This window comes from Puntigrus tetrazona, chromosome 5 (assembly GCF_018831695.1).
Source record: "Puntigrus tetrazona isolate hp1 chromosome 5, ASM1883169v1, whole genome shotgun sequence".
NCBI lineage: Eukaryota > Metazoa > Chordata > Actinopteri > Cypriniformes > Cyprinidae > Puntigrus > Puntigrus tetrazona.
Genome location: NC_056703.1, coordinates 10146209 through 10173864, shown reverse-complemented (window position 1 = coordinate 10173864; position 27656 = coordinate 10146209). Strand labels below are relative to the sequence as shown.

Here is a 27656-nt window from a genome sequence, read left to right as displayed (position 1 = left end):
TTTGCATGGTAGTGTTTCTAGTTCAGTTAACGTTTTACAAACAGTATTGACTATTATTTACTATAGTTGATGTCAGTGCGCCCTTTTATTTTTTCAAAGATCACTGGCATACTGAGCATTACCTGGAAATATAGCTTCAGCTCACATGGGGAACGCTGATGCCAATTATCCTAAATTGAATTATTAATCTTACACCGCTTAACCTGAGTAGCTCTTTCTATTCCCTGTCCAAAAGTACTGCTCTCTCATATACCCATGGAGAGCTCTTCTGTGATGTTATAGGTGTTGCCAATACTCTATCCTGCAATGCCCTTGTATAAACAGTCTTTAACTAATCTGCAGAGGCTTTAATTAGGCTAAACAGTGGGGAAATGAAGCTCTAATCTACATTAAATGAACTCTCAGTGGAGTGCCTTTATTAAGATCCCAACACCTCAGTAGGGGTCAGGGCAGGGAATGGGGGGATACTGCAGACGAGGCGTTACCAGTGACAGTTGTCAGCTTTTTAAAAAATAATTGAGCAAGATAGTTAGGATTCCTTAAAGGAACCGTGTGCAATTTTATGTAAAAATATTATCAAAGCTTAAATGTACATTCTAAAAAAAAAACTGAATTCAGGTTATTTTTAACCCAAGGGCTGGGTAAATGTAGAACAGAACACCTTTCTGGTTAATTTTATTCAGCAAATTGGGTTGTTTTAAACCCAGGGTTTAATTGCCGGAGCTAGAATCGTGTTCAGCGGCGGACTGCTAACTTCAAATATATTTTAATATGCAAAATATTTATATTCTGTATCTTTGTCAATAAAATAATTTATTTCATGCAAATCATCAGGCCTTTCCATTATGCAAAAAGGCTGATGTGACATTAGTTTGTTGCTTTGCATTAAAATTGAATGATATACAGCACAGTAGTGATATTACAGAGAAAATTAACATAAACCTGTATTTTACCAAAGTGCATTCGAAATGCTATTTGACTTAAACCCACAAAAACTACCACAAAACTTAATATATATATATATATATATATATATATATATATATATATATATATATATATATATATATATATATATATATATATATATATATATATATATATATTGATTGTGTGTATTTATATATACATAATAAACACAGTACACATGCATAAACTGTTCTTATATTTTGAATGTGATTAATAGCGCTTAATCATTTGACAGCACAATTTAAATATTTTCATAGTAATATTTGAATTATATTTTTGTGTATTTTATATATATATATATATATATATATATATATATATATATATATATATATATATACTTTATATTAGAGATAATGTGAAGTTTGTATATTGTATTAATTATTAATTTTATTTATACTTGTATATATTGTTTAGACAAAGTGTATTTTCTTATGTTCGCAGTAGTTAACATTATATTTGTTGTGATCTGTTCTGATTTGTTGCGAATTTTAGATTTTGATATCATATGATAGCTGGATTCAAGCCCTTTCCAAAACGTTTTTTATTTTTTCCATAGTTTAAACATAACAAAAGTTATGGCTATCTGAATTCAGCTGATAGCTATGATTTTCTGGAATGGAATTTTGAGAAAAAGGGGTTTAAAGTTTCACTTTAACTTATAACAACCACTGTCTGTCAGGAGTGCTATACTTCATCATTACACAAACAGACTTACTCTGAAGAAGAGTTTGTCATGATGGGCATAGTCTCTGAACTTTGATCACCCCTCGAATGCTTAGATAGCTCGAATAGTGTACCTTTATTTAGAAAAGCAAGCGCAGCACACCTGTGTATATAACAGACCGTCATTGGACAACAACTCTTTAGTAACTTCATCATTGGATCCTCCTTCATCTCTGGATGTGAAATAGTCTGCTTGGTGATGCCAGTGCCCTAAAATGATGTTATTTCAGACTGAGACGAGAAAGATTGTTTAAATGAGCAGCTAATGTCAAACTGCGTTGTTCTCTTGCGCTCTGAAAATTAAATAAATAATTAAACCTTGCTTGCAGTAGTTTAAACAGGACTGGCAAAAAAACATGCATTGATACACCTTATATATGGTTATTATTATATATGGTCTGCGGTTTATTTTGATAGCTTAACTGTTTTTGTGGTATTAAGAAGCACCTCCTCGTTCGTTCACCATGAGAGAAAGACAAATTCTGCTTTTCTGTACATAACAAGCGAATTTTGCCAAGATACTTTCAGAAAATTTTATAGAATAATAATTTAACAAAAACCTAATTTTGACAATTTTCTGAAAATGCCCCAACACAACATGCGACAGGTTTTCCCAAATCACATTACATATTATTATATTACTAACATTTTTTTATTTTTATTTTTTTACTTTGACCTGTGAAGCACTTTGATCTGCGTTTTACGAATAAAAAGGGCTATTCAACTAAATTCTATAAAGATTGAAAAAGATATATTGTATCAACTCCTTAATTGATGTGGTAAAATAAAAGTGACTCAGTTTTATGGTTTTGTGTGTGTTTTTGCTTTGTTTTTTAATATAATCAGGATTTTTTCTTTCTTTCTTTATGCAGCTGTGTCTATTGCCTTCTGAGCTACCGATGTAAAATGAGCACATTATATGTGCTATGCCAAAATTAGCTTGTATAGCCCATATCTGAGGTCTCTCGCTCACCGCAGGCTCCCGTCCCGTCAGTCTGTGAGCTCCTCAACCAGGAGGAGAAACATGATGGACAGCTTAGAGGATTCCATCTGTCTCTGACTGCTTTGCTCAGACTGACACCTTTTCACACAGGTGACAGGTGGTGTATCAGCACTGTGTGTTTGTGTGTGTGCGTGTGCGCGTTATCGCAGTAAATACGGTGGGTGTGTTACGTAAGTTCGGCAGGGCTGTTATAATTACCATATGTCAAAAAAAGAAGGCGACGGCCATTGTGAATCTCCGTTGGACCGAGCCATACTTTGATCCTCGCTCGTATAATTCGTTGTTGGTGTTGTGTGAGGTGATTGTGAGGATTTTGCTGATGTGCAGAAGTGTGAGCTGATTCTGACAGGCCCTAGGGGGGTGACGGGACAGACGATGGCCACAAGTGCGGTTCGAGTCAGAGTTACCTAGATTTTCTAGACAACAATGCTAAAGAAAAGTGTGTTCGCATGTGTCACAGTGTGTGTATGATTGTGAGAAAAGCAACCGTGGATGTTCCCATCTGGATGCCGCTGCTGGGAGTTTGTTGTTGTAGGGGTGTCAAATTGGGTTAGCGGAACAGGATTTGAGAGGGGCGTCCCAACTTTTTTTTTCTGTCTGTGAGACTTTCAGAGGGGATTAATCCTCACAGTCCCAACACATTCGAGTTCAGCTAACAAGACCACTAGCATGCACGTTTGGCCTCTAATGTCCCCAGCCTTTCAACAGAACACAAGCTGCAGCTGGGTGTATTTGGATTGCAAAATTATGATGGGTTTCTGACGTCTGGATTTATTTATGAAGATGAGGAAAAGAGCAGGTAATTTCTAATGATTTCATATTTTGATGTCTAAATAGTAAAAGTTAGAGATGGGTGTGTTAATGAAAAACATTTAAATAATTTACATAAATATATTTTATGAATTAATGTTAATGGAGGTCTTTAGAATGATGATGAATGAGCACGAACCTTGATGGACCATTTAGCTTCTGAAAAATTTGACAATAATAATAAAACATAGTTCCCATTAAAAACATAATAGTTCGGGAAGTTAATGTTATCCAGTGTTCATGTTTTGGTTTTATTTATTTATTTTCCCTTTGGGCTTTTGTTGTCTGCGTCCACCTTCCATAACATTACCTGTTGGCACAGATCCCCTATAGATGGTGAGATATTTCCAACAAGGAGCAAAGCTGTTCTTTGCTTCTCAGGGGGCAAATCCTGAGGACAAATCTTAATTACACCACAAGCTTTTGGCAGCTCTCTGCTGTGATTGGAGATCCCTACGAATCCTGTCAGCATTCACAAACAAGATGAGAAGCACGGAAAACAAGTTTATGAGGTCTCTTCAACTAATAATTGTTTTAAATGTGTGCATTTTATGATATCTAATATAGCTTACCTGGTGCTTTATCACATTAAAACACACACAGGAATACTCTGGAGACTAAACTGATTATGTTCTTCACACCTAAGCAAAATTACTGAGGTATCACGTCTAGGGATTCCAGCTGGGTTTGATATAATTTGGCTGTTACTTCCCAAACTACTTTACTTCTTTTTTTTCCTGACCATTAATATTAGCACATTTGGCAGTGCTATATTATTTTTTTAGATTGTGTATTGTTAGCATTTGGTCTAAAATACCACAGTGCTGTATTTATGAAAATATTAGTAATTTTGCAATTTTATTCATCTTCATTTTTCCTTTCAATTTTTTGTTTTTCAAATGTTCCTCTAACCAGGGATATAGTAGATAACTAAAAGAAAACCAAACTTTAAATAAAGTGAAATAAAATGATATTAAATTTAAAAATATTTAATAAAATTTGCATAAAATATCACAGCTTCTGACTAACAAATGAACAATTCACGCACAATACTTGTTTTTATTTTTAATATATTTGTGTGATGCCTACATTCTCGAAAAAATTCGAATCACTGCACTTAACTTTCTGAGTAACATCACTCTCAGATAAAGGATCTGCACTTGATGTATCTTACTGCTGTATCTCATTTTTTATACTGCAACAGAGGGATCGATAATCAAATGTTTAACAAGGTTTGATTTTAGCGCATCCTAAATTTGTTCATGTGATCTCTGAAACTGATCTCTGAAAATAAATAATGTAACATTCCACTTTAGTTGATTAGTTCTCATAAGATTTCAAAGGGTTTGGAAGTGTCAATCCAATTCTTAAATGTTAAGTATGTTTTTTTGGGCAATTAAAATGGCCTTGGGGTTTCTTGGATCTCAAACAGAAAAGGTTAATACCTTGCTTTTGACCAATACCAGAGCAGAGGGCTGTTCTCACAGCAGTTCTGTCAGAATGCATTGAGTTCAGTCAGATCTACATTATCCATGTTCATGTTGGCGTAACGATGTGTGAATGTGGGTGGTCAGTGATGCGGCCTGGATTCACTGAGTCATCACACGAGGGTTTCCCTGTAAAAGCTAAAACCCACTACCACCTCCTACTCTCCCTCAGGCTAGCTTTTATAAGAGTAATGGTGTACCGTAGGAAGTCTGGTTGTGGGGTAAGTGTCTGTGTAACCACTCGCTGTTTTTGATGTGCGTTCACAGATGGTGCTGCTGTTATGTTGAATTAAAGCAAGCCATTCAGGCAAACAGACAGTGTTTTCATTTGATGAAGCATGAAAAGTTCAACTTCACAATTTCAAAAAAAAAAATTTTTTGGCATGTTAAGCATTAAAACACATGACAAAAGCATTAAAAAGAACAGAAACATAAAACAATAATATCAATGACTAATAAATAAGGTGGCAATAAAACTTGGTAACACTTATTAGCATGCCTATTATTAAAATGTTGGTTGTTTATTAGTACTTTCAAAGCACACATTTTGCATGACCATAAAGCAAGTTTATTGAGACAAAATTCATAGTTACTGGTTTGTCAGGAGTGAGAATTTTACTTTAATATAAAGTGTGCTCTAACACATAATAAACAGAATTTATTTAAAAAGGAACCAGTTCATAAATTTCTGATTGAACAACAATTGGTGAATGTTAAAAGAGGACTAAAGCATGATAAAGCACTACTTCCTGATGCTGCAATGTAAAAAACAAAAAAAGAAATGTGGTCAAATGTGTACTTTGGCTATTTTTAGTTTTGGATGCAGGAAGCTGGCATTTCTACCTCTAGTAATCTGTAACTTACACCTTTTGTGTTTCTCCCCAGGCACAGAAATCATGGATAGAAAGAGCTTTCAGCAAGAGAGAATGTGTGCACATTATTGTAAGCACCAAAGACCCCCATAGGTGAGTAGAACCAGTACTGCTGTAGTCTGAGCAAAAAGTGTGTTTTAATTACACACACAAACTGTATTTGTTTGTACTATTAATTAAAGGGAAATGATTATTCATACTGCTGACTTGTTTGAAGCTGTTAGAGCATTTAAAAACACTTTTATACACGCTTTTTTTTAAGATGTGAAGAATTTGTTAGTTGCACTGTAATTAATCTGCACTGAAATGTACTCTTGAAATCATCAAATATTTCCTTTTGTAGATCAGTGGCTGACAGCTATGATTTAAAGGGGCTTAATTTCACAATGGTTGTGTGTTCTGTCACAGGTGCTGTTGTGGCCGTCTAATTGGCCAACATGTTGGTCTGCCCCCCAGCATCTCATCCAATCAGAATGAGAAGTCTGAGCGTGTGCCAAAGAATGACAGCTTGTCAGAGAAGTGGTCCATCAGCAAGCACACCCAGCTCAGTCCCACTGACGCCTTTGGAACCATTGAGTTCCAGGGAGGTGGACACTCCAACAAAGCAATGGTACAGCTCAGTCTATTAATAACAACCATTTAATTCTGATGATAACTCTACAAAATATTGCAATATTCATGAACCTTTTAAAATGAAATTTCTTTTGTGAGGCATTTATTCATGTCTGTAGATCAATGTCTGAAAATTCAGCTTTATGATCATAGGAATAAATGACATTTTGGTGACCATGGACCCAAACCAATCATTTTTTGAAATTGAAATCTGAATAAATAAGCTTTTCATTTATGATTGGTTTGTTAAGATAGGCCAAATTTTGGCTAATATATAAAATCTGGAATCTGAGGGTGCAAAAAAATCTAAATATTTAGAAAAACACAAGTTGTCCAAATAAGTTCTTAGCAATACATATTACTAAACAAAAATTATGTTTCAATACATTTATGGTAAGAAATGTACAAAATATATTCATGGAACATGATCTTTACTAATATTCTAATGATTTTTTTTTTTTGCATAAAAGAAAAATCTATAATTTTGACTTATACAATGTATTTTTGGGAAGAAATATACCTGTGGTATTTATGACTGGTTTTGTGGTCCACGTTCACATATATTAAAATAGGACATGGACAATTGGAACAGTATTTGGAACAGTATCACAGTATTACTGCTTCACCTTAGTTTTGATTAAATACATAGCCTGTAGCCTGGTTAAGCATAAAAGACTTCTTTCGAGCTCTAAGCTATTGAATCGTATTGTAACAGCTCAGATGTCCTCTTATTTTTATGTGTTGTCAGTATGTACGAGTGTCTTACGACACTAAGCCAGACTTACTGCTGCATCTGATGACAAAGGAGTGGCAGCTGGAGCTTCCCAAACTGCTCATCTCTGTTCATGGAGGACTTCAAAACTTCGAGCTGCAGCCCAAACTCAAGCAAGTCTTCGGCAAGGGTCTCATCAAGGCGGCCATGACCACTGGGGCCTGGATCTTCACTGGAGGAGTTAATACTGGTTTGTAATAATGTATTTTTTAGTTTAATTAAGATTCTAATTAGATTACTCTTAAGATGCTGAGCAATGCTAGTAAAGGCTGATGCTATCTAAACTTCTACAGAAGATCAAGTGTAACTGTGTGCTATCTCTATGTCCTTGATGCATTGTGTGAAACTGTATCTCTCACACTGAGAAGCTGTTATCTCTTCCATTATACTCCCTTCTGCCACCTCAGGAGTCATAAGGCATGTTGGAGATGCTCTGAAAGACCACGCTTCCAAATCAAGAGGGAAGATCTGTACTATCGGTATTGCTCCTTGGGGGATTGTGGAGAACCAGGAAGACCTGGTGGGCAAAGATGTAAGTGACTAGACTGTTGCTATTTAATACCTAGGTCTTTTTAGGTGTAGTTTGTTTTCCTAAATGACCAATAGCACCTTGTTTGACTCGAGTCAGTGCAGATTTCCCAAAATGTGTTTCCTTTAAATAACGATATATTAAAATTGATATATTCATTTGGATTTATTATTTACAAGAGTGAATCTTCAGATCACAATGGAATGATTTTCATGTTGTCTCTGCATGCATTCTGTGTCATGTACAAATCTATAAATAATTTATAAGTGAGCCACTACATATATCTACTCAGTTTCACCTCAGCTTGTCTGCGTGTCTCTGGGGACTGATGCACATCTGAAACACAGAGATAGAGTAATTTTTTATTTATAACCACTGATTTCTATCCCCCTTCTTTCATACAAGATTTTGGTTCTGCCTCTCTCGCTTCCGAGACCCCACTCACTTCCACCCCTCTCTAGTCTGCTCTGGTCTGGTGAATGTTTTAAAGACGATGTTGTGGCATTTCTATTTCTAGGTCGCTGATCGAATAAGTAAATGTGTAGCACTGAGCCCATGACTCTTTGTACAGATGATCTGATACCATAAGACATTCTCTGGGTCAGATTTACACAGACTTGTAGTTTCAGTGCTTTTATTTAGTGCTTTTATATCTGCATTTTAAATACAAAATAAAGCTTTTTTTGTTACTAGTAATCTATGATTTCTGAGTGCTGCTTGCATGTGGGCACTTTTTGTAGCACGTCACTTTCACCTTTGTCCTGAACATCCCTGAACAGCATGTTTTCACTTTTATCAGGTGGTCCGGCCGTACCAGACGATGTCTAACCCTCTTAGTAAGCTAACGGTACTCAACAGCCTACACTCCCACTTCATTTTGGCTGATAATGGCACCACCGGAAAGTATGGAGCAGAAGTCAAACTGCGCAGACAGCTAGAGAAGCACATCTCTCTGCAAAAGATCAACACACGTGAGTACATTTGCGGGTAATTTGCTATTGTTAATGTGATTACTTCAAACTGCAAATTCAATGGTGCTTTTAAATTCCTTTCGAGAGAGGTTATAATAGTCTTCTATCCTCAGTCACTATTTCTAGGTTCTGTTGTGCTGATCTTCAAAAGCCCACAGAGGAGTTTCTCTATAGATTCCTGTCAGAAATGCCCAGATCAGTTTGTGGCTCAACGTCAAAATGCTACACGAGTTTCAAGATACAGAGTTGGCGGCACTGAGAGCACAAAAGCCCTCTTCAACTGCACTCTGCCAGATAATATCCATACAGTCCATTTACTCGCATAAAGATATCAAATAAACGTCATTCAGCTAAAAAAAGTAAATCATGAACGCATGCAAAAAAAAGAATGCCCCTGTTTTGTTTGTGCTCATGTGGATCATTAAGGGTCATTGAAAACTGCATTTCTACACAGACAGCTTATGGCCTGCTCATGCATACTTTGATTAGTTGTTATAGGGTTTTTCTCCTGCTCCTGTATATATGCTGGATTACAACATTTTTGTTATTTGGAAAATGCTGTTATTATCAATGGAAAATGTATAGAAACATCTCTTTTGAATTTAAATTGCCGTTTCGGCTGGCTTTCCATGGGCAGTAATAACGCAACATTAATTATGGCAGGCTAATAATGTTGAGTTGCGTGAATAAAGCGCAATCTTTATTGAGCCCTATTGACATTATAGAAGGCATAAAATAAAAACTGAAAAGAATAAAAATGAGTTAATCATAGCATGACAGTGTTTTAGCACATAAAGCAACTGGAGAAACTGGATTGTGGCAGAAATGCAGGGATTTATTAAACCAAATTAGAGTCAATATAATGACATGTAATCTGAATTACCTAATCAGATTCCAAAAATTAGATTAAAATTACATATTAAATTACTCTGGATCAGACTACAGTTACTTTTTATTGATTACATGATTACGTATTATTCATTCAGTAACAATGATATAGTCATAATTTATTGATTGTCCCTAATTATTATTTTTCATCTTTCAGTTTCAAGTCTTTCAGTTTTGTGGACATTTCCACGAAAATCAATCACTAGTTAGGGGGTTAATATTACTGCGTGTCCACTGTATTTATCAAAAATGTTTTGTAAATTTACATTTCTTTATGCGTTGCAAAGTTTTTTCTTTGCATTTCAAGATTACATCAACTACTGAGTTATTTAAACATGTATTACTACATCTTTGCAAGACTTTTTAAACGTATTAAAATACACAAATTAAACACAAATTCTTTTACAGACTTTGAAATGTAAGGTTTAATACACTTCATGTTGTGGATAACAACAAAAATAATATTTTTTCTTTTTCTTTGAATTTTTATATCGATATGGTACAAGAGAATCCCACTTCAATCAATGTGATAAACAAGTTAGGTCAAAAGTAATCTAAAAGTGAGCAAAAAGTAGTTATTACCTAAAATGTGGAATGTAATGGATTATGTTACTAACTACAATTATATGTTATTTAGAATCAGTAACTATAACAATTTGCAAGTCATCTACCCCGCTCTGTATATTAGGGCTCTGTATATTACCCTATATAGCTCTGTATATAGGGTATTACATAAACACAGTAGTAACACTTTTCCACAGCATCAAATGAGGCATTTAATAAACCTGCCACATACAGCGCAAATCAAGAGGAAGTGAGCCAGAGTTTGACCTCCCTCCCTTGTCATGTGACCTGTGGACTTCCCTTTGTCATCCTATGCCTGGAGTAATAGAGGGGGCTGGGAAGTCAAAGGGACGCCCAGGCGTCATCATTCACATCCAAAATGACACCAGCCTCACCCACTCTGATTCATCCATAGGAAGCTGCATGTGAACGGATCGCTTAAAATAATCAGCATTTAAAGCGGCAAGTGGCTTGACATTTAAACAGGCAAAATCTACTCTTGGAGAAAATGCATCTAACCCTCTAGCATGTGGAAATTTCAGACTTCAAACATGTTTGAGCCCTGTGAGCTGAACAGATGAAACATGTTTAAGCTCATTAAATCATCCTGTGACACATTCACAACACATATTTAGACTGCGATAAGACCAGTTTACTCTGACATCACACTCATGACAGGAGCTTCATATATCTGAGCCGTATCTCAGCCTGCAGCTCTCTCTCACTCTCTCTCGCTTTCTCTGTTGCATCAGCTGTGTGATGGTGGTGTTTGCTCTGGCTTTGGGCAGAGCTCATTTCTTTATTTTATTACCTGTCCTTTCTAACACTAGAAGAACATCAATAACACTCTGAGCCATCACCATGAGGCTCAGAGAGCTACAGAGACCCTCAAACATGGAATCAAATCTCTTTGTTTTGGAAGAATTGCGGCAGGCTGCGGCCCGGCCTACATATTCACAGTCTGACAAGCACTTGCTGCAGTACTGGATTAAAATGAATTACGGAGCTGTGCTTGCAGTTGGTGGGCTAATGAGGAGGGCTTTTTGGGTGTTTCAGAGATGAGGGAAAGACTAGCGCGCATAGGATCCAGTGAAGATTTCCTTGCTCGATAAGATGGGATGTGAGAATCAATTCAATTGTGCACAATTAGGTGCAGTTTGATTGGAATCAGCCGTTAATCCCCAGTTTACATGGGGAATAGAGTAAAGCGTCCGTTGTGATTTAGGATGGATGTTGAGAAATTGCAGACTACTGAACAGAGATGAATTCAGCAATAATGATTTGTGGCCACTGATGCTGTTGATTATTGGTATAGCGACTAATTTAGCAGGTGATTCACTTAAGGACTTATGCAAATAAAGTAGCAATCAGTGGCGGGTCGTGCATTTCCCATCTAATAAAACTCTTAATAATCATCATAATGATGTTACGGCTTTAGAAACCATAGATTTTACACAGAAATGCATTGCGTCACGGACGGGTATCTCATGTAATGTTAGTGAGAATAAATGCTATTAATAAAGCTAGAAACCCAGTTAATACAATTCAACAAGTTGCCACAGCTGAGCAACACCCATTATCTCTATCTGAGGCATTCACCTGAAAAAATGATGCAAATACAGTTCGCCAGATGTGCTTAAAGACATTTATTAATTCAAACGTCTTTATACCTTACATTTAACTTTAGCGTAAAACATGTGTTTTAAAATTGACCTAACACTTTAATGAACTTTAATGCTATCCGTCTTCACGAGTCTCCCTTGCGCTATGGGAGGAAAATACTACTTGGCGCAGCTTTATTGGGAAAACAAGTAACATTAAAATAATCCATACAAGGCAGTGAAGAAAAGCATAACATTATGTGTTTTAACGTACCCATATCTCTCTCATCCTCACGCCGAGTCTCTCACAGGTCTGCCGCTGCGGCCCGAGGAAGAGACCCCTTATATAGCTCAACTCGCAGAAAGAGATACTCTTACAGAAACTTAAACAGGGCTTTTTATCTAGCAAATTGCACCAGAATACAGTGCATAAAGCAAAAATGAAAATTTAAGCTAACGTAGTAATTTTTTACACATGTGCAGAGGAGTTGTGTGTGGTTGTTTTTTTGAGGGCATTTCAGTACTTAAGTATTTAGATTTACAGAAGGCAAATATTATTCAGAATGCGCTGAACAAAACATACTGATAAATAATAATAAAACAATAATAATACTGTGAAAACAAATATGATGTATTGTGACGCTGTTGGCTTTGATTAGTACTCCCTCTGACCATCCAATCAAAGGACAAGAAAGTGCTGATGTTATCGTAAGCCTGTGAGGTGGCTTGGGGCTGCCAACTCAAAATCTGATTGGTTAATCCAGCATTTTCACTGCCATTGATTTTAAGCTACAGAAGCTTTCGCTGTTGGTTTGAAGGCTTTAGGCAGAATTCTATGACCCTGGCAACACAATTGCTGAAATCTCTAACATAAACGCACAATACGGAAAAAGCTAAGAAAATGAAGAGAATATACTATTGGAGATCATTTAATACACAGCAGAGAAGGCTTTGCTGGCCCTGATGGCCCACCACTGGTAGCAATACACAGACCCCCTTCAGAATTATTTCATAATTCTGTGTGAATTAGATATAGTTCAAGCATCTCCATTATTCATCTTAACCTGCTGGCTATTATATCATCTCTTGAATTAAAAATGTATACAAAATATATAATTCATAGTGTATACATAAAATGTCAGATGCAGTTTAGATGCATCTCTTTCTTTGGGCTTTTATTTAATTTTTGTACGAGTTAATATTTTACATTCGATTTCTCTAAAAATCATGAGACATCTGAGATAAATCTAGCCCGGGGTCTTCTTTCCTTTAGGTTGGGGGACATCTTATCTTTTATAGTGTTCTAGAAGAACTACATTTGCGATTGTTAATTATTTGCCTTAATAATATATTGATTAACGCTTCATCATCCTGCACTCATCCCTGATGAATCTTTCCCTTCGTGTTCTGTGCATAGCCATAATTTCATGAACATTTCAAATAATATTCGCAAGTTTTTATTCATTTTGAATTAATTTCACCTTTTATTCCGCGCTTTAGCCGATCATATCCACACCCTGATTAAAAGTCGAATCAAACTGTGTGGCCGATGGTGTTTCTAGCCTAGAAACCTGTTTTAGCGTTCCCTTGCACAAACTGGGTCTCCAAGTGATGAGATGATGAGCTGGTCTTTTTTACTTTGGTGGTTTATTTCTGGATTTTGTTCCATGCTGTTGGTCTCTGCGGGTCCCATCACATTAGCATAATGGAGCAGTAGCTGCTGTATTGACCAGACAGGAAGGGTGCCGAGGGAGTTTTTTTCCACCCTCTTAAAGGTTTATTCGATTGGAGGGTTTTTACCCTTTTGAAGAAAAATTCCAGGAAGCTGTTGATACTAATCTTGTTGATTTGCACAAGATACTTTCAACCAGTTTGTAAAAACAGAAACACAGCAATGTACGTTATAAGCTGTTGCACTTATAATAGAAGCCTATGGGCAAAAATGACTGTTTAAACAATAGCAGGGATAAAACAAACTTTTTAAACTGAATAATTAATGTTATTGCTTTTAGAAAAATACAAGCTTTAAACCCTCTGATGTACTTTGTCCTACTGTACTTATCGTGACTCACTTTTTTTTTCTTGGTATGCTTTTACTAACCAAGGGACAAATTAAAAATATTGTCTGTCAAAGCAACAAACTTTTATAAATATAGAATATTCCTTTGGATATTTATTAGCAAATAAATGGAAGTCAAGTAACATGTATTTTTAAAAATGTCTTCCATAACAACTACCTATACCAATTACGGCTGCCAATTTGTACAAAGAAAAAAAAAATCATGATTTGGTCCAAATTTCGCATTCAAGTTTTATTTAAGTTTTATTTTTTGGAAAGAAAGAAAGACTTTAACCCTTTCAATACCACAGAAACGTAAGGATAGTTCATATCTTTTGTCCTGATAGCGCTCTTGTGTTCTATAAATCTTTAAGTTGACTAATGTTTTTCCAACATCACCCAAACCACAAGGACACCGGATCAAATAAACAACATGAGTAGAAACACAAATAATAACAGAGGTAATTCTATATTTTTTACCGGTTCCAGGGTGACGAAAAAAAAATATGTTTTTGATGTATTACTGCACTGAGCGTAATTACCACAAAGATAATTCCCATTTGGTATAGGGCTATGTAATCTCTGAGAGGGATCAGGAGTATCCGTCTGAAAACGAGCATGTACCAAAGAGTCTTTTCAATTTTTGGAAAGCTTAAAAACACAATCAAAGGAGGGTGAAAAAAAGGGGATACAACTCTGGATCAGAGGACAACAGGTGCCAGTGTTTCTTAAAAATTGATTGCTTCAGATGAGACTTAGTTGAATGTGTTGCAATGAAAGGAAGAATTTGTAACTTTTTTTAGTTTTCTTTTTTAGCAAATCAGGGTCGCGTCTTTTGAAAAGCAACTCATCTGTTGTTATCAATACTGTATTCAGTATTGATAATCGTAATAAAAGGCTTAATATAAAGGCTTGTAATGCGACTGTTGGCGGTTATTGGAGTTGTGGAAGGATAGAACCTGGACCAAATCAAAGTTTAGCCCACACAATGAATAGTAAATGTTTTTCCCTCACTTTGAGCTCTTGATCATTGTTTGTTTGGCGGTTATATTCACAATCACACATCACACCAGTTTTGGACATGGATCTTGTGTCTAGCTGTTGTGTTTAATCTCTTGAATAAATAAATGAACCGCATTTGTCACTGCCAGGCGAGGGATAGGATTGTTCACACAAGGTATAAATGAAATAGATTGAGAGTGACACAGAATAAACTGCCCGTTTTTTTCCAACGGTCTAAAAAAATTGAGATTCATCTTCCATCTGCATGCTTGGCAGGGGGCATACAAATCAACCCGTCCCTGTCTCCCTAGCACCCCTCACCTCCTCATCCTCCTCATCCTCTGCTCCCGGAGCACAGGGGCTTGTGTTCTATTAATGCTGGGCCCGCTGTCCTCTCGTGGTGGTGCCGTAGGTCAATTGGTAAATGTGAAGAGGTTTTTGGAGTTAGGCCTCATCACTGTGGGTGTCTGAAACATACATTAGCAGGGGAACCATCAAGTGCTTGCCAGGGAAAGCCACAGTTTCTCTAACTTTTAAAATCTTGTTTAGAGCCTTTGTTTTGTTTGTGTTTAGCTACACAAACCCTCCAGTTATTTTCAGCATCATCATTATCATGCCACTGGATGTATCCGATGTTAATGAGAGATAAAAACCTTTTTTATTTCTTTCTTTTTAATAGACGATCTGCTGAAGAAAATTAGGTTTTTGATAGTAGCTTTAAAAAGTCTTTTGACTTGCTGCTGGGGACACGTCTGACATTCTCTGATTAAATGGCAAATGACTGTACTGAGACCCAAAAAATGACTTTCCTTTGAGTTGTTTGCTTTCTCTGGCCACTGATGTAGTTGGCAGATGAAGATATCAGCCGTTAGAACAAACACTGTCACCCCCTGCCCACCTAGATTCTTCTCAAAGGCTCTTTGGAACCTGCTGAGGCTTGTTGGAAAGAAAGGTTAGGTTTGAATGTGATTATAATTTAAATAGCACAAGCAAACACTCATCCCCTTTTTAATCTCTTAATTTTCTCTTCTGACTGGTCTTTCACTCTCTCTCTGAGACTTGTGACAGCATGTTTTATTGGTCTTCACACCCAAATTGGAAACCCTTGGCCCATATTACTTTTCCCCCAGTGAACTTCTCCAAGCATCTGCTACAGTGCCTATGGTTACAGTGTATCCTTTCTGAAAAGACTGGCATATGTTAGGTATATATATATATATACATATGTATATATATATATATATATATATATATATATATATATATATATATATATATATATATATATATATATATATATATATATATAGTTTTTATTATATATTATATATAATTTATAATATTATTTTTGTCATCCATTAACATATCTTAATTTTTATAATTTTATGATAATCATATAGTATTTATATTTTATTTCAGCTTTATGTTTATAAAAAAACAATAATGTGACTCCATATATTCCATATAGAAAAGGTGCTTTGTATATTTTGTTAAACAATAAGCAAAAAAAATATAATTTTATATATTGTCAACAATGTGGCTGTTTATTGTCCAGGTGTTTGCTTTGATTTTCAAATATATATATTTGGCTTAGTTAGACCACCCTCCAACCAACATCACAGTCTGTGCTGATCTGAGCTGGTATTTTCAGCAGGAATATCACAGAATATATTACTGCTAGGTTGCTTGAGTCAGAACGCCATAAGCACTGTACAAACACATAAATTCAAGGTTTAATGTGCCATGTAGTGAATAGTATAACTAGAAGAAAGAAATATCCTGAAAGATATTATATCTCTTAAAACATTTTTAAAAGAGACCTTGTCCATGACTTTAAAAATTTTGAGAACATAAATAGATGGCAGATGAATAATATATGTCTAGTTCTGTCCTGTTGTAACATAAGAGCTAGTCTAGACAGAGTGTCTGCCACACTGAATGGGAGAAAACTGTGTGTGTGTGTGTGTGTGTGTGTGTGTGTGTGTGTGTGTGTGTGTGTGTGTGTGTGTGTGTGTGTGTGTGTGTGTTTGTGTGTGTGTGTGTGTGTTAGTGAGAGGAAATAACCCAAGCATTCCTGGAAGCACACAAATATCATGGCAGAAGACCTCACCTGATCGATAAATATTACCTTAATAAAGCAGAAAACGATAAAGGGAAAAAAACAAGAGACGCAGAGAGAGAACAGTGGGAGGAAGAGGTTTGGCATGAAGTAAATCCCACTGTTTCTGATTTCTATACCAGCTGAGAGCCAGTTTCTTTTGAAGTCAGTGTGCTGCTAAAAATAGACACTTTATGTAACCGTACCCATTTTAGGCACAATGATGACAGCACATGTGGATCTGGTGTACCTCTCTCTCTGTCTGTCTTTCTCTTTTCCTTTTTCCCCCTCCTTCCCTCTTTCTTTATCTCACTTTGCATAATTTAGGCAATGGTAGGAGGATCTGGGTGCAACATGCTTTTTGAATTATAGTCACAACATCATAACTTGTACTTATGAAGTTGTAGGAAGACGGCAGAGTGCAGAAGAGTGTCCTGTTCAGCTGCTCTCTCACAGGTCCTCTCCCACTGCGTGCACACCTGTTAATTAAACCAAGAGCTGAAAATTGCAGCTGATTAATGAATGCAGAAACGATCTGATTGTTCAGTGTGTACTTACACAGCAGAATAAAATTTGCGTTTCAATGTTCAGTAAAAACAAAGCGTACTCTGAAATCATTTTAAGAACAGTTTCAGGCTGCATTCAATAACAGCCAATATATTGTGCATTTATCATATGTTTATAGCGGGTCAAAAGAATAAAGCAAGAACAGTGTAGCTTGATTTAAAAATTTTTTACTTATGAGTCGTTTATAAATGTAAGTTTCAAGCAATCTGAAACACTCTTTTTATTTATAGCATAATTTCTTTCATTTGTAAGCAAAACTGAAATATAGCTACCCAAATTGGAACCGGAATCAAATTGAGAGCTTGTGCAAAAACATCGAAGTTTGGTTAATGGTTAATTGGTTAATGGTTAAATAATTTGTGCAAATGTAATAATAGTGTAAATGTTGTGGCTTAAATATTTTTTTAACTCATAATTGCATGCAATAAGGCCGTTTGATTTCAGTTTGAAATATAAAAGTGATGTAATTTAATGGGCAGGAAGCTAAAAGAGTACATGCACGAGAATGCGTCATTGCGTTGAAAGTGACGTATTAATAAGACAGACTGCTGACGAACAGATGCTTCACGATGCTCTGCTGTTAGAAAATAGAAGCACTTTCTGTCTCTGTGGAGAGTCTCATGAGGAATATTTTCTCCTCATTGCGGTTAAGTGGATGTTGGCTGCTATGTTGACAGACACAATTGGGTTATGATAAGGGGTCAGTCACAACAGCCATTCAGCGGAACAATCTGTTCGTCTGAATGCCCAAATGACTCTTAACTTGTGTTTTTGTATGCTTTTCCTTTACTTTTAGTTCATGCAAAATGACTGCTTTACCTACATATGCACATTTTCTTTGTTTTATTGTCCCCCAGAAAATAAAAGACCCCCACTAGCTTGTAATACAAGAACAAAAACAGTTGAAATATTCTTTGCAATAACTTATTTTGTGTTCCACAGAAAGAAGGGTTATATAGTTTTGGAACAACATAATGAGAATAAATGAGAACAAAATTCATTTTTAGGTGAACCAGCCCTTTAAATATGAAGTGTGTGCGATAATGATTGTTTTTCCAAACACACCCAGCACCCCTTCTGCTCTTTCCACTCTGCTCGTCTCCAAACCAATAAATTCCTTGTAAATAGCTTATTATAGGTAGTGCTGAGCAATATGTGCACCACTGGATAAGTCAGAAATATCAGGCTGCTCAAATAAACAGCTCCACGTAAGCACAGTGTTTACACTCTATATGAATTGCTTACCTTTAGTTGTCACTGCACATTAAACTGTGAGGGGGGAAAAAAGCGCACACTTCACCTTTAATCTTTTTGATTGGTTTTCCATGTAACAAGCAGCCCCGCGGCCGCGACACACACACACACACACACACACACCCTTTCTCGCTCACGTTTCAGTTTTCTCCGCAGGGATTGGACAGGGTGTTCCAGTGGTGGCTCTGATAGTGGAGGGGGGTCCTAATGTGATCTCTATCGTGCTTGAGTACCTGAGAGACACTCCTCCTGTGCCTGTGGTGGTGTGTGACGGCAGCGGTCGTGCCTCTGACATCCTGGCCTTTGGGCATAAGTACTCAGAGGAGGGCGGGTATGTGAGCTTTATCTCTCTCCACTGTAACACTACAATAAGATATGAATTTTTCATTTACATATAGATGAAGATTGAACTGTAGCGCAGAATAGAGCGCAACAGTAAGCACACACTTTTTCAGCAGTTCCCTCCCCATTTATTTTCTCCATAAGCACTTCTAAGACATGAACCAGCCAACCAGCTCTCAGATGAATTACAAGCATTACAAACACTTACAAAAAGAAATGTGGAATGTGCCTAATGTTGTTTTTTTTTTGTAATGAACTAAACAAAACTATTAAACTACTCATCCCATAAAGTACTGCAAATACTCTCATATTTTTTTATATCATGTAATAAATAAAAATATATATATATATATATATATATGTGTGTGTATAATATATAAATTATTAATGAGCTATTTTGCTGCTGTTCTCATTTTAAGGATCTCCAAGGACAATTTCTCCTCTGAATCAAGTGTAGCGTAGTTATTTCTAGAGAATTGAAATGTTAAACATTTTACTTATTAACTTGTTTCAGATGTTTACTTAAAAAAAAGAAGTTGAACGTGAGCTGCGGTGGGTCTTTTGTGATTTTGTTCTAATTGTGAATTTTGTTATCATTAAAAAGCAGTTTGCATGGAGAAAACGAATGGGATTTCTTTCTTCCAGAGACCCGCTGTTGCGCCCTGTTGGAATATTTTCATTTCATAAATGATTTGCTGTGATATGCCAGTCTCATCTTTCTCTCTGCCTCCATGATAGAATCATAAACGAATCGTTGAGAGACCAGTTACTAGTCACCATTCAGAAGACGTTTACATACAGCCGGACGCAGGCCCAGCATCTCTTCATCATTCTGATGGAGTGCATGAAGAAGAAAGAACTGGTGAGTGTGTGCTGTCGTAATGACTAAACCCCACCCTCCCGATCTGACAAATTTAAAGACATTTTTGCCATACTTAGAGTTCTTTGTACGAGGGTGAACCCGCGATAAAGCCAGGAGATTTTTCTGCCGCACAGTTCCTCTCCATGTCAGCATGCCGTTATTCTATCGGACAGTCAGAGATGCGTGTAAAGTGGCCCCTTCAGCTCGGGGCTGATAAATGTCACTACCTCTGCAGCCCGCATGAAGTACATTTCCTCAGGCCTCGACACCATCTCTTCACATCAGCTTCTCACACACACACACACACACACTCTCTCTTCATCTTCCTGATGCACAGAATGTGAAACTATTCTTACGTACTACTGATATTATCATCAAAAACTTGTCATCTTTTAGAATCCGCTGCTCTTCTGTTAAATTATTCACCAGATTGGCGACACCACAATCTGTACGACTTTTCAATTAGAGTGCACTTTCCAGTTAGATCGTCTAAAAGCTCTCAGTTCACATTTATCCTTCCCCTGATGGCCGTTACTTCCAGAAGGTCCTGAAATACCCCAATAAAGACTTTTAACAATCAATGTAAGTGTTGCCAGGAGAAACATATCTCGCTTTAATCTCAGCAGGCTTTCATATTTTTTTACTCTGTTGAGTAGAATCGTAGAGCCATGATTTGCATGCAAAGTGTTTTCCTACTTGTCTGTCACTTGAAATTATATTTCAATGTTGAGTTTGTATATTTAGATTGTTTTCGGTCATTAAATCATACACCCTAAAAGTGATTTTTGCATTTGTTCTTTTTATTACGAATGCTTTCGTTCTTCATTTAGTCATTGTAGTGGTTTCACTCATTGCCTGTGCATGTGTGCTTTTGTGTATCTGCACACCATATGTTTTTTTTAATAAATTCATTGTATAACTGTGTTTTTCAGTGTTATTTGTGCATGCATTTCCACTGTGAAGTATGATCTGTAGCTGTAGATGTGTTAATCCTCATTATCAGATATGAATCTTGGTACCCACACACCATATGACCATTTACTTAAGCCTGTGTATTTATATGCTGGATTGGCTTAAATGCAAACTTTTTTTTGTTTTCGTTGAAGGTGAGAGCTTGGTTTGAGTACAACACGTTGGCTTTAGTTTACATGCCACCCACTTGTGTATGTTTTATTGATGACTCAAAAGTGAGATCACAAAACCTTTGAGACGCAACTGAATCTGAAAGGGAAGCAAATTAAAAAAAGTTACTTAAAAGAGCTCATTTGTCTCACCACCAAGTCATTAAACCAATGTGAAAATACCAATAAACGCATACTCTCTCAGCAAAAATAGTCACTGGAGCAGTACCTTCTCAAAAGTTCACACTTCAGGTAGTGATATGTATTTTAAAAGTGTTAATACATGCCTTTTTATGTGCTAGAATATACCATTTAGGGGTAAATAATATACAAAGATGTATCTTTTAGCGTACTGCCCCGGTGACAGCTTTGTACCTTTCTTCTAAGAGTGTACATCATTATCTGTCACTGATTTGCACAAATATGTATGCTTATGCTCAGTGGGGCGTCTGATGTGTGTTCAGGAGCTAGACATCAGTAGTCCATAGCACTCATCTAGTATTCATCGTACATGCACACAGTTGAGCTCAGTGCTTGATCTCTTGTGCTCTCTGCTGCTGTACTTTCCACTAAGGACAAGCCAATGGGAGAATTTCCATGCTTGGTGATTGGAACAAATGCTTACAATTTACAACTGTGATTAGAAAGCTGGAGTGAATGCATGTTAGAGGTGCCTTTGGCAGTCTTTGAAGACACTCTTTGCCAAACATTTTTCGGAGTAATTATCATATATTAGCAGTTTTATATGAAGACAGTAACCTAAAATTATGTATATATAAAAGACATCAGAGTATCTGAGTTCTGTTGCTCTGTCCATAATTGTCTACTATTATAATATGTCTAGTACACTATATTGCCAAAAGTATTGGATCACACCCTTCCAATGAACAGGTTTACCTACTTTAGTAATATCCATGAGTGCAAATCTTAATGTTAAGTTGATGAGAAATGCAGAACACTTGTGTATTGTTGCATAATGTGTTGTATTTAAAAGTTTGCAGAATACTCTGCAGTACTCAGCAAGTAGCTACTATTTCATTCCACTGCCGCAATGCTATTTGCATAAACGCATTTGGTTGGATAATGATATCCGAAAGGTTCATTTTAAATAAAACCTGAGTAGCTGTACAGAACAAACACGATGGACTAAAGTCAACAGACAAATATAGAGCACTTTAGAACTCACTGCTGAGATTTGCAGAGATTCTCTGATGTATTTAGCAGTGCAGCAGAGATTTATTGAAATCAATCGATGGGTTGTGTAAGAATGCTTAAAAGGGCAGTTTTTGGCCCCCAATCTGCTAGTTGAGAAGTTGTCATTCTGATCATAACCTGAGCTCGAGGGCTATTGCTGATGCCGCCATGCATAGGCCTACATTCATTCGTATATATTGCACTGAGGTGCAAAATATGCCTTGAGGAACATACATGCTGATAAAAATTTCATTCACACGTCGTATAACGTTTGTGTTCTAGAGCTGAGGACATGCTCTGTAACTTTATGAACGTTTCATGTAATAGATATTAGAAATATATTTGTTTTTGCATCTAAACCACTTTTTTTTAAGGGAAAAAATTCTCATCCATTTCAGCATCTCAACAGTATTTCAAATATAATTAACAAAACTGAAACCTGGTCATTTGGCTCCACATTAGCAAAACGGAAAAAAAAAACTCAGGGAAGAAAAAAGTGCTGAGATATGAGAATAACTGAATAATGCTTCGACTCGGACGAGCTTGTGTTCTGTGGTGAATCAAGAACTGGATAATGAGACCTGTAGGGAGGTGTCTTCATTCAACTCTGTTCCTTTGAAGCACCGGAGCAGATGTTTAACCTGAACAGGCTTCCACAACCTCCTGCCTCTCAGTGCATGACCTGACTACACCTCTCCAGATTTGGCAAACTACAATTAATTACAGCTATATTAGATTAGATTAGGTACCTTTTAGGAATTCAGTATTTCTGTTCTGTGTGAGATTAATTGGCACTTGACACATAAAAGAAGCATTATGTCAGTCTTTTGCTCTTCTCTGCAGTAGGCATCCCATCTCTTATTCAGGACTGAACTCCATTCTTAATCTCTTTCCTACTGTGGAGGTCTTTGTTCCTGCAACCAAGAGAGGGATGGTTCAGTTAATCAGTCTGACAGCCTTTCTGTCTATTTATCGCTCTCATTCTGTTTTCCTTGAGCATCTTCCTTGTGTTTCATGTTTCCGATGGCTCGGTGAAGAGTTAGCACTGCTAGCTTTCCCTGAGACCCAAACATTTCAATAGGAATCATCTTCTAGGAAATGCCATCCTTCCTGAGGTGTGTAGAAATGTTTTAAAAGTCCAGATATGCTCTCCAATCTCAGCCTGACAAGTAAGGGTCTTCTAAATTGAAAAATGTTTATTTTGCCACGATGATTAGCTGTTTGTTCAATAGGACATGAAATATTGATTTGTTTTTACCTGTATACGCTAAGTTAAAAAGCCAGTTACAATGTATTCAGCAATTTAAAATGAGATCATTTTAACTACACGTGATATCCAAGATGACGTCACTTGAATCGTCATGCACCAAAACGCGTGTCAAAAAAAATGGAAAAATATAATTTATTACGCTTTATAAATGTTAATAAAACAATAATAAACACATCGTTGACGATTACAGCGTTTTTAACGGAAAATATTTCGCTGTGTTGCCGTGGTAGGAAATATCAAACCTTTGGGTGTCGCATTGACCAATCGGAACAACGCAATAGTGTTGACGTCACGGTCTCGCCGGAACGCTTCGGAATGTTTTTGGACTCGTTATAGTGTTCCTTACAACTTACCAAAGATTCAGGGGTCCGTGGATATTGAAATGCAGACAGAAGTCGTGTATACTGGCACTTATATGTGCCTGGTTTCGACGCCGGCTATTAACAAAGCAGTTAATTTTTGTCTGTATTTATTTTAAGAAACCAGTTAATATTAATTTGTCGATATATAGAGACTGATGTTGTATTATCATAATGCAACATTTTTTGCTGCCTGGTGTCTGTGAAAATATACCTCAGATTTCTTGTCAAATATATTTGTACAGTCAGCTCTGTCTTCAGTGGACTTCACGTACGTCTATAATCAGCTGCAAGTAAGACTTTCATTGGTTGATTTTTCTGTTTGGTAACCAGTAATGTGAGTTGGTCTGGACTTGATGACCAATGGTGGGACTTTTGGGGAAACTTGACAACGGTCATTAATTCTCACAGTTTGAATGAAAATAGAGAGATGTTTCAGGGGATGACACATCTCTCAGCTGATGCTGACGGGTGGAAAGATGGAGTCACATCCAGCAACATGTCGAACGGGTCAGTGACTATATGGATGAGCAAGTGGATGGACAGCTGACAGACCGAGGAACCCCCGGCAGATGTGAGGAACAGTGAGTAGAGCACTGCAGTAGGATCTGAAATGATGTGAAAGCACTGGGGCTGGTGGAGTGGAGGGAGGGCGAGGAAGGAAATTTCGCCCCTGATAAATGAAGATGAATGTTTGCCCATGGGCCTGGGTCACTGATGCATGAAGCAATCCCGCGTACAGAGAGTACGGCATTCTCCAGCTCTCCAATGAGCGTTACATACCGACTTACAGTACACGCCATCTCCTCCTTAACATTCCGATTCATCGCTTCCATCAATTTTACACAGATGAATTGTATTTCAATTTGATTTTTAATTAAAAACTATTCCTTGCAGATGTTTTGACTGATTAATAAAACGGGGGTTGCTGAAGTATCAAACCAGATATTTAGATGAGGTTTAGTATTGACTTGAACTGAGTGTGGCCTGAACATTTCCAGGGAGGTTTGACGCCACACGGGGGAAAGGCTCTCTTTTTTTAATCTCTGTAAATTTAAATATAGTGTAGAGTTATAAATAGTGCGTAACGCGAGGAAAACTCCTTAGCTGTTTTTTTTTTTTTTTTTTTTTTTAAAGAAACTCCCGCTGGCCATAATTTCACACTTCTCAATGTAGAGATAACCTTTAACAGCAGGAAGACAAGCCTATGTGATGGACAGGGCTATTTTCACTACTCACTGCAGGGTTTTTTTCTGACTGAGGTGATTTGCCATTACAGACACTTATGCAGGAGGTCAGTATGCTTTCTTTGATACACCCGTAAAAGCTGGCGAGGAGTAGCAGATCAGACTCTTACAGGAACGTTCCGGAATGCATTTGCAATTTCATTGACAGAATGTTGTTGTTGTTGTTATCGCAGAAAATGCTTTCAACTCAAGGAAAAACATGTGTACATGTATAAATTCAGTGAATAATTTATAAGGCACACACTGTTTTAAACCCTTCAAGCAACAAGAAAATATATGTTGTACAGTATTTCTTCCTAAGTGTTTGCAAACTGAGGGACAAATTAGTATCAATTTCTATAGTAACGTCACATTGCTGCTAGTAAATATGTGACCCTGTCAAAAGACAAAACCAGTCTTAAGTTGCTGGGGTATATTTATAGAAAGAGACAAAAATACACTGTATGGGTCAAAATTATCTATCTTCCTTTTATGTCATAAAATCATTAGGATATTAAGTAAAGATTGTGTTCCCTGAAGATATTTTGTAAATTTCCTATCTTAAATGCATTAAAACCTAATTTCTGATTAGTCGTATGCATTGCTAAGAACTTAATTTGGATAACTTTAAAGGTGATTTAATGACTGTATCTCAGGCAAAGATTTTCTAATCATAAAAGCAATTTATTTCATGATATATCGAAAGTTATACTGAAGTTCTGTGCGTTTTGATAGTTTAAAAATTTTACTGAAATTATCCAATAATACAATGTCGACTGGTTACATAAATGCTTTTGATAACTAGAGGTATTCTTCTCCAAATCTTCCCTAATAAGGTTGTTTTACATTGCTAAGGGCAGTGATTTAAGACAGGAATACACTATTTGGCAGAAAATCATGTTCATTCTGGGCACAGAGGTTTTTTTATCTTCAGACTATCAAAGTTAAATTGCTATCAAAGTAATCATTTTTAGCACATCCCTTGGCAGTGGATAAAAAAAGAAACACGCTTCCTTTAGGAAACAGCAGTGACACATGTAGTAGACAGATCTGACAATTCCTCTCTCGGTTGTTATTATCTTTTACAAAGTCTGCAAACCATAGATCCTAGGTCAAGTTCATATTAAAAGAAGTGTATTCTGCTAAAGTGTATTCCACTAAAAGAAGTGTATGTTGTATAACTTACATATTGATCGGTAAAACAGAGTTGTTTTCTACTAATATTTCTGCCACTAATTGAGGCTTACGTAAAGTTTTTCAGTTGATTGCAAGAATTTGCCTTGGTTTTGTGGGATTTTACAAATGGCAGGTAGAAATGCTCAATATTTACTATGCCACATTTTACTAAAACTTACACTGTGATTGGCAGAGCTTTCCGACAGCGTGACGTGATCGACTGTGAGCATTGGACTGTATGCGAATTAGCAGCGACAGCGATTACCAACGGGAATAAAGACGCCATCTTACAGTTGCCACCAAGAAGAAATGCTATTAGCAGCCAGCAGTCAATTGAAAGACGCTGCGACCTCCAGCAATTTAATCAATGTCATTGTAAACGCCCCTTTAGGATGTTGAGGTGCCGTTGTGTTGTTTTCAACAAAGAAGAGGCGTTCAGGGCCAATGACAATTTGTTGGTGATGCGAGCACCCATTAACCTAAGGCTTTCTGTTATCTCCACCGCCACATTGTTGATGCGCTGCGAGTAATGAACTGCTCTGGACCATCTGAAGTAAACAATCATCTCTTTTTTACAAGCATTAATAGAGAGGTTGTTGTTTCAGCACCAGGTTGCAAGCTGTCTCACCTCTTCCCTAGGCTGTCTCGCCATTAATGATGCTAATGAGCCCCTCAACAGAGGCCTTGAATGCAGACTTAATGATTGCTCTGATATTTAGCGATACGCTCGTGGTATTAGGAATGGCTGTGGATCTTTAGTGCCTCAAGGCTGTTGCTCCCGATGTCTACGAGGACAGAGTTATTTGCTTAGTCTAACTGCTGCAAGTTTGTTAGGGTCTGGGGAAAGACTGTGATCAATGCTGCGATGAAGTAAACATCAACTGTTTGACATATGAGATTTTGTTGTCTAGGTAACAGAGTGCAATAAGGATGACAAATGCTATGCCATCATCCATGGAGCAGTTGTGCTTGCAGGTGTGCGCTTGGAGGTCTGTTGCGGAAAGGTGGTCTTGTTGTTCGTGATGCTCGGTCTCTCAAAACATCGCACGATAAATGGAGCAAATTCAGTGGGGAGAAAGTCGCAGAAGTCATTTTGGCACTCAGATGATGGAGGTTTTGAAACATGATGGCCTGGCTAAGGTGGATTTTAAGATCTCTGTGCATACCTGTCAACCATCCAGTATTTCACCATTCCCACTATCATGATGTTTAAATATTTTTCCGTATTTTTAATAATGCTAAGAAAATCCCACTGGGCATATTTTCTATGTTTGCTGTCAACTCTGAGAAAACTCCCGTAATTTAGGAGTTTGGTTAAATCC

At 36.9% G+C, this 27656-nt stretch overlaps 1 protein-coding gene across 8 annotated transcripts in view; it reads left to right on the top strand.

Moving 5' to 3' along the window:
- Positions 1–27656, top strand: part of trpm3 (transient receptor potential cation channel, subfamily M, member 3) — a 106529-nt gene that overhangs the window by 53021 nt on the left and 25852 nt on the right. For all 8 annotated transcript variants that reach the window (XM_043239649.1, XM_043239645.1, XM_043239644.1 and 5 more), the window contains exons 2-8: positions 5881–5960; positions 6276–6477; positions 7228–7441; positions 7659–7783; positions 8580–8751; positions 18941–19115; positions 19865–19988. In XM_043239649.1, the coding sequence (XP_043095584.1) occupies positions 5881–5960; positions 6276–6477; positions 7228–7441; positions 7659–7783; positions 8580–8751; positions 18941–19115; positions 19865–19988 (1092 nt within the window). The remainder of the gene's footprint in view (positions 1–5880; positions 5961–6275; positions 6478–7227; positions 7442–7658; positions 7784–8579; positions 8752–18940; positions 19116–19864; positions 19989–27656) is intronic.